The sequence below is a fragment of the Simochromis diagramma genome, unplaced genomic scaffold (assembly GCF_900408965.1).
Source record: "Simochromis diagramma unplaced genomic scaffold, fSimDia1.1 OVJJ01000747.1, whole genome shotgun sequence".
Taxonomy (NCBI): domain Eukaryota; kingdom Metazoa; phylum Chordata; class Actinopteri; order Cichliformes; family Cichlidae; genus Simochromis; species Simochromis diagramma.
Window position 1 is genome coordinate 1,078,567 of NW_024386897.1, and position 13,782 is coordinate 1,092,348.

General features: G+C 39.6%; 1 protein-coding gene and 2 long non-coding RNA genes across 3 annotated transcripts; 2 read left to right on the top strand and 1 right to left on the bottom strand.

Annotated features, from left to right (window-relative positions):
* Window positions 1-426: 426 nt before the first annotated feature.
* On the bottom strand, window positions 427-1,735 carry LOC120735131. Its single transcript, XR_005696190.1, has 3 exons — window positions 1,710-1,735; window positions 1,537-1,625; window positions 427-1,453 (listed from the first exon to the last, which is right to left on the bottom strand). It is a non-coding gene; the product is annotated as an uncharacterized LOC120735131 (long non-coding RNA).
* Window positions 1,736-4,731: 2,996 nt separating this feature from the next.
* On the top strand, window positions 4,732-9,780 carry LOC120735039. The gene is made up of 3 exons (XM_040034205.1): window positions 4,732-4,804; window positions 5,616-5,802; window positions 5,882-9,780. Exons 2-3 carry the CDS (start codon window positions 5,678-5,680, stop codon window positions 6,810-6,812), a joined length of 1,056 nt encoding a protein of 351 aa, XP_039890139.1. The 5' UTR covers window positions 4,732-4,804; window positions 5,616-5,677; the 3' UTR covers window positions 6,813-9,780.
* Window positions 9,781-12,692: 2,912 nt separating this feature from the next.
* LOC120735040 lies at window positions 12,693-13,288 on the top strand. Its single transcript, XR_005696163.1, has 2 exons — window positions 12,693-12,937; window positions 13,038-13,288. It is a non-coding gene; the product is annotated as an uncharacterized LOC120735040 (long non-coding RNA).
* The last annotated feature ends 494 nt before the right edge of the window (window positions 13,289-13,782 follow it).

Genomic DNA, 13,782 nt, shown 5'->3' on the forward strand with positions numbered 1-13,782 from the left:
ACTTCCCAGCACCAGTTTAACTAAACATGTATAAGTTTCTCTGGAGTTTTCAGTCAGCTGTCTTCTCTCAACCTTCCTGTTTCCACTACAGCTGCTCTTTTTTAGATTGTAGAAATCACATTCAGGCCTTTTACATTTGAAAACTTCTGATTTTAACATAAACCTCAACCTTACAGAGAGAGAAAAAAGGACACAAAAAACTTGAGCATCAAAAATATTTATGGTCATGGATACGGAACAATGTTACCTGATTTATTACTCAGTGTAAAAATCCACAAAGTACTTATTCACTTAATAATAGAAAAATAGTCCCTATTTTCATGAGTTCACTCCAGCCAAGCTAATGAAACAAACCAAATTGTCAGTGTGGGCAAGATGTAAATGTTCTATAGTCAAATTATTGAATAAGAACAGGAGCCGCACAAGGCAATAAAATTTTAAATTTTTTAAATATGTATCTCTTGCTTTATATTACTTTCTGTATACCTGCCTACATCGATGCATCGTTTTCAATCAAATAGCTGTTTTATTACTTGAAATAAAAAAAAACTGAACACGTAAAAACCCTTTAAATTATAACTAGAAGAAAGCTGAAAGCTACAAAAACAAAAGTAGACAAACATGTTAACACAGGAGAAAATACAAGTCAAAAACTAAGATCACAACAGTAACTATGGCAACACCAGCACAAGCTTTACCCATCACCTGCTCTGCTTACTACAGTTAGGTCTCTGTGACTCTGTCTGCTCCTACAAAGTGGCAGTCAAGTTAAAATGACAGATACGAGGACATCCAGCATGCTTTGAAACTGCACTCCATTGAAAGCAATGAACCAAATTTCTATCAGATAAGGTTTGGGACTGTTATGGTCTCATTTATGGCTGTTACAGTTATTAAACAGTAGAAGTAGAAACAGGACATAAACAGTACAATGTTTTGTTGTCCCCCCTGACCTCCTCAATCAGATCTCTGAGTCTCCTCACTTTCTTCTCTACCATCGGTGTAAGTCAGCAGAGGTTGCTGTCAGATGAAACAGAACTATGGATCCTAACAAACTGCACACAGACAAAGCCTGTGCAGTGACGTCCACAGAAGGACAGAGTGTAAAGTGTTGAAAGAGACGCTGCAAAACAAAACAAGAGACTAGAGCCTATCAGGAAAACTAGTGAGTGGACCTCTGATTAAAGAATTTCTACCAAACTACAACTGCAGCTGAACAAATGAGCTGTTGGTGGAACTTTACACTCTGAAATATTGAAAGATTCAAAGGATGAGACAGCTCAGCACAGCATGTTATTAACTTCACACATGAAGTGTTTCAGTCCAGTCAGACTTCAGTTTTGCAGTCACCGTCCACATCCTGCTTCTTCAACTGGTCGTCACGGTAACTCTGGACTTTCCTCCAACGAATCCTGAAGTCTGTCAGTCCTTCTGACAGCATGAGGCCTGACAGCTGGACAAAATGTGCAGATGATGAAAAACATGAAGCACAGTTTGAACTTGTGTCAAGTTTGTGTTGGTGACTGAACTGCTGACCTGCTGTGAAACCTGCTGCTGGATCTCTGTGCTGTGCATGTCTGCCTCTGACTGAAGCTTCATTTTCAGCACTGTTTGCTTTGTCACTGCTAAAAATGAACCACATATAAAACACAAACATTAGTGTTTTACATGATGACAGGATCTTACAGTGTTTGCATTCTGGACCTCACCTCTGAAACAGAAAACATAGATTTTGCTGCCACAGTTGCCATCATCCCATTTCCCTGCCATTAAATTAAATACTGTAAATTCATACAGTAAATTACTTGTGTTGCATCAATCACACAGAAAGCATCTCACAATTTATTGTATTACCAACTAAATTTATTGTCTGATTACTGCTTGGTCATACCAGACTCTCTGTCTTTATTTATTTTTTTCTCTGTTTTCACAAATGTTTCACCTATTGTCAAGCTGAAGAGTTAAAATGTCAGCAGTGGATAAATTTAGCATTTGATAACAAAACTCTGTTAAGTTTGTCCTGCTTTAACACCAATGAGAGATACAGGCGCATGTATAGTGTAAGCTGTTCTTCATTGCATGTATGTGTATTAGTACGCTTGCATGCAAGGCCTGTGGGCCTGTCTCACCCAAAAGGGTATTTTCTTAACAGCTGCCTTTCTCTCACGTGTGCTAAGAAAGGTAAATGTGCTTGTAGCAGTTGTGAGATTATTATGCTGTTATATATTACATTATACTTCAGCTGAGAGTCAGAGAGTGGAGACACATGCTGCAGTTTTTACTTGCAAGGGCAGTCACAGAGCGCTCACACCAGAGTGGGGGCCCTGTGATGTGCGCTCTGTTCTTGCACTTGTCTTTATTTATATACAAAAATAATACAACAGTGAATGTGTCTATTCATAGACAGAGGAATGTTGGTGCGTATGTATGTGTATGTGTGTGTATTGTGAGAATCTGAAAGAAGTGGCCCCTCTTCTTGTTAGGGAGTGAAGATAAAAGTGTCCAGCTCTCCTCTTCCTGGTAGCGAGTGAAACTGCTTGTTCAGCTATTATCGCTGTGGGAAAGAATTTATAAAACAGAACAAGTCTTGTAGTGGACAACAGTCTAAGTCATCAAAAGACCATCATGCAGTATTCTATCACATGTAAACTTATATCATTAAAAGCTTATACTGACTACTTAAGTACAATTTTCCATTGACAGTGTTAATGAAATTAACAACAGTTGCAATAGAAGTGCAACAATGAGACAACACCCAAATCAGGAATGGTTTTACAGGTGGAGGACACTGACATGTGTCACTAGTTTTGCATTTGACTAGACCCTAGTCAAATGCTGTAGCCGATTCACAACAACAGTCGCCTCAAGGCACTTTGTATTGTAGGGTAGAGAAAAAGAAAAAAACCCAACAATCATATGACCACCTGTGAGCAAACACTTTGGCGACAGTGGGGAAGGCATCTGCTGCGACCGGTTGGGGTGAGAGTGGAAAGACAGGATAAAGACATGCTGTGGAAGAGAGACAGAGGTTAATAACAGATATGATTCAATGCAGAGAGGTCTGTTAACACATAGTGAGTGAGAAAGGTGACTGAAGAAGAAAAACCCAGATGTTTTCTGACAAAACTGAGATGAGCATTTACGTTCATTTTGCTCAGCAGTGAATTTTGTCTTGCCATGCAGGCCATTTTGCCCAGTCTCTTTCTTATGGTGGAGTCATGAACTTTGACCTTAACTGAGGTAACTGAGGCCTGCAGTTCTCTGGATGTTGTTCTAGGTCTTTTGTGACCTCTTGGATGAGTTGCCAGTGTACTTTTGGGGTAATTTTGGTCCTGGTAAGGTCTGCCATTTCTATGTTTTCTCCATTTGTGGATAATGGCTCTAACTATGGTGTAATGGAGTCCCACAGCTTTAGAAATGGCCTCACAAGCTTTTCCGGACTGACAGATCTTATTTACTTTATTCCTCATGTGTTCCTGAATTTCCATGCATTGCTGCATGATGTCTGAGAAATGTTTGTTAGATGAATATAAAAGATACAAACTTTTCCGAAATAATTGCCTATCCCTTTGGTCCAAATGGCACGCTCAACAGCTGACTGCAGTGGCACATGACTTAAACACCTTTGCACATCTGTGTACCTGGTGCACAGGGAAGTCCATTTTCCTATTTCTTAGAAGAAGTCCACACTGGGAGGGTGGTTGGGGTGTTGTATTGCTGTAAGTACCTCCAGTTCAAGTTACACACATCACAGATTTTCACACATCATTTGTATGATGTGCCTTTTAAATAGGAACATGAACATGAAGCTCACTCAGGTTCAGGCACTAACACGACACAGGTCTGCTTGGTCAGGTTTAGAAAACACAATAACTGGGTAAAAATACAACGACAGGGATGGCTCAATAGGTAGAGTAGCTGCCCCATGATTGGCAGGTCATGGGTTCGACTCTACTGAACGGTTACCCTGAGGTACCCCTGAGCAAGGTACCATCCCTACACACTGCTCCCAGGGCGCTGCGTTGGTGACTGCCCACTGCTTCACTAGGTGAATGGGTTAAATGCAGAGGAGTAATTTCCCTGTGGGGACTAACACATACACATTATTATTATCTTTGAAACAGCATTTTCTCGGTTACCATGGTGACAAATTTGGCTTACACAAGATGCATTTTTCTGACGTGACATATTGTAATTACATACTCCTGCTCACTGACACAAAAAGAAGCTGCTTTTCATGACTATAATAATAATACAGTGCTAAAAAAATGAAATGGAAAAAAAAGTCTTCCACATACAGCTGAAGGTGTGGCTGCCAAATATCAACTTAATGTTGCTGTGCAACTGTCAAGCCCAAACTTTTCCAGTCTCACCAGACCATCCATCACCCAGGAATCATCATCAACACTCTGATCAGTGCACATAGCAAAAAACAGGATCAGCAAGTCTGACTGCGCTCGGAGAGAAAGAAGAGAAACAATAAAACTGTCAGCAAACTTGAAGGAGGTTAACTTATAAAATCTCTTCTTTCACTCTGAGTGCAGTCAAACGTGCTGATCCTGATTTTGGCTGTGTGCACAGATCAGAGTGTTGATGATGATGATTCATGAAGGATCAATGATTGATGGTGTGGTGAGATTGTTCCTATTGGCTGATTATGATGCAGCCAATAGGAAAAGAGAAACAGGGAGTGTCTTATTTCCTCCTCCTCGTCCTCCTGAACATAAACCTGTGACCTGCTGAACGCCAAGTGTTCGATGAGCCTTTTCTCCAAGCAACCTTGAGCCTCAGGTGACTCTCCAAAGTGAGTAAGATGACAGATTTTCATAATTTCTCCTCTGAAATATTCACATCATTTTTAATCTATAAAACAGATCCTGCTCACAAATACTGAATCAATGTTTAACATCATCTTTAATGTCTATTTAAGCTGAGAAACCTTAAAGGTTAATGCGCTTGATGTTTGATTTCATTTTCCTCCCATGAAAAAAGAAAGCAGTGCAGTACACTCATTTTTGTGTACACACCAAAAAAACTACAGAACATCTTTGTGCTGTGAATAAAGCTGAGAGAAACACGGACGAAACCTCAGCTGAAGGTGGCGTGCTGCTTCCAGCCGCTCTGCTCATCATTACCATGAAACTCCTGAGAGCTTCAAAATCTTCCCAACTACAGAAACAGCAGTAACATGATCTTCATCTGCAGCCCGGCTCTGTCACTCTCAGTTAACCCTTTCATGCATGAATTATGACAACCTCAAACAGGATTTTTTTCTTAGGTATTTTCATTCATCTTTGGGTATGAAAAGATGAATGAAAATACCTAAGAAAAAAATCCCGTTTGAGGTTGTCATAATTCATGCATGACAGGGTTAAACAGCAATAATTACAATGAAACACGTCACACATCTATAGTAACATTAAAGGACCAGTGGGTGGCAGGGTATGGAGTAACACATCAGTATCCAATGTAGTGGTTTATGTGCAAGTATACCATCAACACTGACACAAAAACAAGCAAACAGCCTTTCAATAGCTGTCCACTGTAGTGACCACTGTGCATGAAAGGGTTAAACATACAGAAGAACAAAAATCTCACCTTTGTGCTCTTTTCAGGCTCCTGCTGATCTCACGCTGACAGACTTCTGACCACTGACATTGGCGCAGAGACCTCCAACATGGGCGCAGAGACCTCCAACATGGGCGCAGAGACCTCCAAAATGGGCGCAGAGACCTCCAACATGAGCACAAAGATCTCCCCCAATGGCCTGGATGCTGAAAAATTGTTTGACAGATTTGTGATGTCAGTGTGAACCTTGTTTGTTGATGGCATCTTACAGGTGAAATCATCCTGAATGTAACCTCCCTGCTTTCCTTCACAGGCTGGTTTCAGAAATGAAGGAGGATCAACCAGAATGTCAAAAAGAAGGGATAGGTGGGAGTCCCATCCATCCATATTCATCCGCTTTATCCAAAGCCGGGTCATGGGGGCAGCAAAGAGATGGGATAGGTGGGAGTCCCAAAAATCTAATAATCAAAAAACCCAAAGAAGATAATTTCAAGGCAGTGAAGGTGGCGTTGCTCAATGCTCATTCAATCAATTCAATCAAAGAAAATCCAAAAGAGAATCAGCGATACGTAAGTATCAGCAATCTCATTGGGAATAACAACCTGGACGTGTTTCTCATAACAGAGACATGGTTAAAATTTGTCACTGGCGATGATGATATTTGTAGAGCTTTGCCTGAAACCTTTGGATTCTGGCATGAGCCGAGGCTGGAGAAAAGGGGAGGGGGGGTCGCTATCACATTCAGAAAAACTTTTACAAATGAGAAAGTTACACTCGGCAGAAAGAAGTATTCAACCTTTGAATATGTGGCTGCAACGCTCCAAGATCATGAATGGGAAAAACCAGTTCTGTTTATCAATGTGTATCGAACAGAAAGAATCAACTGGGATGAAATTGTTCGAACTACCACAAAATTCCAAACATTCATTAACGAGTTTCAGGAGCTCTTGAACATGACTGACAGCTATGAAAAAATCATTGTGACTGGAGATTTTAATGTCTGGTATGATGATGACAAAGTTAAAAGGACCAGGGATTTTAAAGCTTTTTTGTGTGGTAATGGACTTGTTCAGCTTGTACCTTCAAAAACACACAACAAAGGTCACATTCTGGATCTGGTCATCACCAGAAATGTGAATATATTTGATCTGTTTGTGGAGAATGAGGAAATGTCAGATCACTTCACTGTATATTTCAGCGTACCGGGCGAAAAGAAAATTCTGAAAGCTGAAACTTTTGATTAAAGAGGAAACTACAAACTTGGGGGAGAATAGAGGAAAGAGAGCAGTCACAAGTACAAGGGTTAATGGTTAAACAAGAAAAGGGTTGAATAAGTATACATTAGAGTTATGATGAACTTTTTAAGAGTAATAATCAGAAATGTGGAGGATGTTTGGCACATATAATAATCAGTGAGATACACCAGCTGGGAGAAGATAAATAATAATAATGATGATCATATTTAATCTAAAGGGATTCTGTAATGACGTATACTGTAACAGATGTAACACCTGGATTAAAACAGAGTGATGGTGGCCTTTTTCTTTGTCTGCCTGACCTGAACGTTTCCTGTTTTACTTTGACAGTCTATGTCCTGTGTATTGAGTTTTACTTCCTCATGTCTCGTTATATCTCATTGTCCTAGCTGTGTGTTTAATAGGGATGGATTGATCTGATATGATGTATCGGTATCAGTCCGATACTGACCTAAATTACTGGATTGGATATCGGAGAGAAATAAAAAATGTAATCCCATCCATTAAATATCACAAAAGCACCTCGCAAAACTTGTGACATGGCGTAACCCAGCTCATGAGATTAGCACGTCAGAGCAGTATGTGTCACCTGATAGGGTGGATGTGGTGTGCGAGACCTGTCGGCAGTCTGATCTCCCTTGATTGTTTTGTCTGGTCTCTCTTGCCACACACTGATTTGTATGCATGGCAATGATGTGGCCACAGCTGACACAGTATTGTTTCAAACTAAACATCATACGCATTTCATTTTATTTAAAAAATAAACTGGCGTTTTTATCTTTTAAGATAATCATAAAGTTGAATTTCTGGTACACTAAACAACAGCAAGTGGTCTGTTTGAGCCCTTCTGATGCAGCAGAAAACATGATTTTGAGGAAGACGTCCATGTTAATATATTAGAAGAATTCTACACTGCATCAATGCAAGTCTTTCTAGATGTATAGGACTTTAATAATCGCTCAGGTCGGTTCCTCCGAAAAATTCGGTCATAATTAAGACAGACACCAATTCTAATGTCCTTTGAAAGCCTGACTTTGAAATTCCAGAACCTGTCATGTACAGAGATGTTAATTATACATACTCCTAGTACTGAACAAAAACTAAACATAAATCTGAAGAAAATGCTCCAACTAATCTGCCTATATGTTGATATCAAACCCTTTTACAGCAGATGGATAATTATATATATAAATATTTCAGTGTCAGTGTTATCAGAATGGGCACAGTGTTGTTATTCCAGGACTACCTGACATTTGAAAAGCAAAATGTCAATTTTAAAGTGATAGTGTGTAGGATTGTGTTTTCCTTCCTTTGTGCAGTTCTTACAGTAAAAACCTTCCTAATGTTTCCTGTTCCCCTGATGGCTTCTTCCCGTTGTAGAAAATGTGTTTGGAATAACATGTTCTTATGTACGAGGTTCTTGTTATCTGATTACTCAGCATTATTATGCAGTGTCGACCTGCCTAACACGACCTTAGTCCTAACACTAAGACTAGAGCCACTAGGTGGCGATTAAATACACCCCTGTTTAAACAACCCTACTTTTCTTAGCCTCCCTCATATGTTGAGAAAAAACAAAGTTTATAAAGTTAAAAAAAAAGTTTAAATATAAACAATTTAATTAAATCAGTCTACACTCCTGGCATCAATGAAAGATGAATACAATGCAGTGACCTTATCTAAAGCAGAGTTTATCTTCTTTAGAATCATACAGAAGTACTATTTTGAATCAGTCATCCATTGAAACTTATGTTTAAAGAATGTTAAACAAGGGCACACATCCCAGCAATCAAAGCTGGGGATGGTAAAACAGTAACAAACCCAATCAGTACCACTTTTACATTGTTTTTTGAACATCTTTATAAATCAGAAAGGAGTCTTTTTGATATAGTGGCTAGCAGGTTTTTCCTCAAGGGGCCAGCAGGTCTGCTGGAAGATTTGGACTTTGTCACAAACTCTTCCTTTAAAAGCTCAAAGCACACAAAGGATGCGAGCAGAGGCAAACACTCATCGGCCCTCACATTTCACATAACCAAAGCCATCTAAATCTACTGAAACAGGACAAAAACACTGTGAGATCAGGAAATCCAAAGCGTCCAATCAGGTTCCTTTACCTGCTCTCACAAACTAAACACTGTGTTTATATAAGCTGTCCTGTCTGACAGCTTTTCACATCTGAATTATGATCTGAATGTTCTGTTGGAACAAACATGTTTGTCTTTGCAAGACCAGAAACTCTCTGCAGGCTCCTGTTGGTGCTGTTTATCTCTTTATTTATTCATTTCTATTATTATTATTTACATTATTACTCACAGCACATGTGCAATATAAGACTGTGAGAGCTGACAGGCTGGAAACAGGAAACTCTTTGTGACACTGTGATAAATGAAGCCACAGCTTCAATGAAATGTTGCTCCTATTTTACACTTTGTTTGGAATCATCTGGATTACAGACGTTTTTAAATCAATCTAAACTCTGTGTTTTACTTGGACATCACATCAACATTTATGTTGCTCATTGAAACATGTTAAGGGTTCAAATATCGAGGAGGGATATAGGAGGAAATCCAAAATAACAACACTGGTACGGCAGGGTTAAGTCAAACAATGATTTTAATGAACACGCGTGTGGAGAGATGAACACTGTACGCAGACAGCATCGATCTCCGCCCAAAAAGACACTTCAGATTGCTTTTGATTCATCAGGGTTAACTCCCCCTCATGCGTCATCAGATACAATACATGCACACGTCAAATACCTCACCACTCATTACAGCTAATTTGCATACTGAGTCATATCTCAGGAAGTTACCGCAACAAGAGAAAGACAGATTTAAACATTACCACATTATTGAATTGTTTTCATTTTCTTTCTATACTAATCACTTGCTTTGATCACAGTACAAGAGCACTTCTAAGTCACTCTTCTAAAAACTACTTCAATCGCTTTTATTTTTTCCATAACTCACTCCCTTTGTCATATAGCTTCTTTGAGTTATTCCTCAACTTCAAGCTTTAAGTGTATTTTATTAAACATTTACACCATTTTAACACTCATAAAAGTAGCAAGCTGATTTTCATTGCATATGTTTGCGTTTTTAGCCAGGTTTAATCAATGTCTATGCATTAATCTTCATGAGCTTGTCTTTGTAAAGTTATTTTTAGGTTCTTGATTAAAACATTTATTCAACATATTACAGATATAGTTTCAGTTAGGTTATTATGCGCATGAGAATTGGCCTCTCTTCTCATAAGACAAAGTTCGTGTGAGGTCGAGCCACACACACACACACACACACACACACACACACACACACACACACACACATACACACACTGTAGGTAGGCTTATGTTCTAGGTGAGAGTTCAGATATATTTTCTTGCAACTGCATTTTTGTGCGTGCAGAATTGCTAGTTTGTTGCAGAGCATAGCCTGAGGTTTTGGAGAAGGGAGAGTCAGAAGATGGACAGGAAGCACCTGCCGTGGAGACGGAGACAATGTTCTTTTCAAACTGTGTTAAAAGTCATTGTGGTTTTGATTTGACGTGTGCATGTATTGTATCTGATGACGCATGAGGGGGAGTTAACCCTGATGAATCAAAAGCAATCTGAAGTGTCTTTTTGGGCAGAGATCTACAGCTGATGTTTTGCAGTGTACATCTCCCCACGCTGCGTGTGTTCATTAAAATCATCGTTTGACTCCACCCGGCCGGATCATTGTTGTTATTTTGGAATTCCTCCTTTATCCCTCCTCAATATTTGAACCCTTAACAAAACAGAGATTGTTTTAAAAATTGTAAAACGGGAAATCCTGACAAACCAATCCAAAACCAGAAAAGAAGATCCTTAGTAGCCTGTGGAGACTCTGTGTGCCTCCCAGAGCACTCTGGCATGCACACACAACTTAAGGTCAGGAGAGAGGTTATATCTGCTCTTACTGATATATATAGCAAACACCCATATATCTGTTTAAGTCTAAGTGCCTTTTGTTTAGATGAACTGCTGGACTTCCAGACCATCAGGGTTAGGGAAGTCATTTATGGGGTCACACTCTGACCCCCCCACACACACACACTTACACAACGCACAGGCAAGGTACTCTTTGTGTGTATGTATACGCCATATGTTAATGAACCTATGTATATTCATGTGACCTCAATTAAATTAAATTAAATTAAATTAAATTTTATTTATATAGCGCCAAATCACAACAAAAGTCGCCTCAAGGCGCTTCATAGATACAGAGAAAAACCCAACAATCATATGACCCCCTATGAGCAAGCACTTTGGCGACAGTGGGAAGGAAAAACTCCCTTTTAACAGGAAGAAACCTCCAACAGAACCAGGCTCAGGGAGGGGCGGGGCCATCTGCTGCGACCGGTTGGGGTGAGAGAAGGAAGACAGGATAAAAGACATGCTGTGGAAGAGAGACAGAGGTTAATAACAGATATGATTCAATGCAGAGAGGTCTGTTAATACATAGTGAGTGAGAAAGGTGACTGGAAAGGAAAAACTCAATGCATCATGGGAATCCCCCGGCAGCCTACGTCTATTGCAGCATAACTAAGGGAGGATTCAGGGTCACCTGGTCCAGCCCTAACTATATGCTTTAGCAAAAAGGAAAGTTTGAAGCCTAATCTTAAAAGTAGAGATAGTGTCTGTCTCCCGAAAATAAAAGATCAGTGTTATGGGGGAGTGGACGAGAGCAACTGGGGTCAAGCGAAGGAACGGCGTTTGTCCAGTTGGTCCCTCATATACGAGAATCATAAAGAGCTCTGCTTGGTGTTCAATGCTTTTTGCTGTGTAGTTAAATTGTCTTGAAAGTTCCAGCGAATAGGTTTAAGATAGAAACCTATCAAACTACCTTAACTAAAACTCTGTACCTAGTCACTGTGGTTTGCAGCTCTTAGGAAACAAACTGCTTTACACCTGAAGCCTCATTGAATGTGAGTCAGAAACAAACGGCTCAGCTGTGATTAATGGATGTTTCCCTGCATTTCTATTTTCACACAGTTTATTTCTTACAGCAGGAAAACTGAACAGAATGTATGTAAGAGGTCAGAGTGAGGATGACGTCACTTAATACAGGAAATACATGTTTGTCTGTTTTGATGATGAAGGACTTCTTCAGCTCTGTAAACAGCTACACTTGAGAGGACAGAGGTGATTTCATGGATCAATAACAATGTGTTTATCAGCTTTCATCATCGCAGTGCAGACATGACGTCAGATCTATCAGAGTGAAGGCCGTCTCTCTGATGACATCACAGAGCACAGTCCTTCTGTCCAATAAAGGATCTCAGATCAGCTGCTGCCATCTTGTGGCCACAGTTGGTTACTGTCTCTGAAAGTTGTCTCATGTTTCCTGTTGTCCTGCTAACAAAGGCTGGAGCTCATCATGCTGAGAGGGCAGCAGCATTTTGTGGCTCTTCACACATGTTCATTATATTCTGATGATCCTGGATGGAGACAAACTACAGATAAGTGTGTTCAGCCCAACTAGTTTATCTCATTACAGCAGTTTGATGTTTCCCTTTGAATCCCCCTGAAGATCCTGACAGTGAAGCACGTACATAATACTCCAGCCTTTCAACTCTGAGCTTATTTAGTTCTATTAATACACTGAAATCTCATTTGTGTCATGAAGAAAGTCTTTAAGTCTTGAATTAGGTTTTGGTTTTTTGGTTTAATTTAGCCACAGTCACGATGTCTCTGGTAATTTTTATTTTACACTATGTTTAGTGAGAGTGCATCTCCTTTAAAGCTGAATCATTTAACTCAGCATTAAATCTGCAAGTTTTTAATGGAGTTTGGTTGTCAGCAGCACGTCTGTGAAACAAAAAAACCTTCCTACATTTAGTCAAATATTAATTTAAAACATTGTTTACTGACAGGCATTTCGACACTGTGTTGAGCTTCCGAAGCGCAGATGACAAAGCATAACAAAACACCCAGGTCACATGACCACGACTAAAACAGATTTTGGTGTGCTTCACATCAGTTTTGGCAGGTGGTGTACCTGCTGCTTCTACACTCTCATGGAGCACAGTCATTTGTATTCACTGAATTAATGTTTTTGATACGACTACTTCAACTTATTACACGTGCATGTGTAAAAGAAAACAATCCCATCTCTCTCATTATTATTTTTAGGATACAGGATACAGCATCCATTTTGTTTTGTTTTTTAAATGTGTTGCTGCATTTTGTAGTTCATACTAGAGTTTTAATAAACAAAACACTAAAACTATTCTGTTATACTTGTCATGGCCTGGTAGGGCTCACGTATTTTTCTATGTTTAATTTTTTCTGTGTGTAGTCTTTTGTTGTTTTCTCTCCTTTTTTGTCTCTCAGTGTGTGCTCCCAGATGTTTTGGGTCACCTTAGGAATCGCGCCCCGGAAGTGTTCCTGTGCTGGAGGCAGCCACAACTGTATGGAGTTATTTTTGTGCCACTATTCTGAGCGCACGTAAAAAAAAATTGAGTTCATGTAAAAAAAAATTGCAGGAGCAAGTGTTGCATTTTGAGGAGAAATTTATTTTGAGCGAAGAAAAGCTACATTTGAGTGAACACAATTCATTGCTGCGTGCAAAAAAAGTATTTCGGTGTTTGCTATTATCCACACACACACACACAACAGCAGCCCCTCTCGCTCAGTTTTTGCATTTGCTCTTGCTCACAATGTGTTGCTCCCGCTCCCAATCACAGACTTGGATGCAAAAAAGTCTGATTGGCTGTTCTGGTCTCCAATCAGCTCGAAATGACGAAATGCAATATCTTATATAAACTTTCAAGATATTTTCATGCGGTGTAAACTTTAAATATCTGCTTGATTTATCAAGACATCACATATGCAAAAGTGCTCTAATGTTTTCGGAGATGCCCCAAGTTTTGTTGCACCTTCACAGTGGACCCATTGTAGACTTGAAAATCTCCAGACATCCTATTTAAGGGAGGT

Excerpts from the sequence above, each read along its gene's own strand:
- LOC120735039 (XM_040034205.1), top strand. The coding sequence starts at position 5,678 with ATGGGCGCAGAGACCTCCAACATGGGCGCAGAGACCTCCAAAATGGGC. Across the intron at positions 5,803-5,881 it reads TTGTTTGACAGATTTGTGAT|GCTGGTTTCAGAAATGAAGG; the intron begins GTCAGTGTGAAC and ends TTTCCTTCACAG.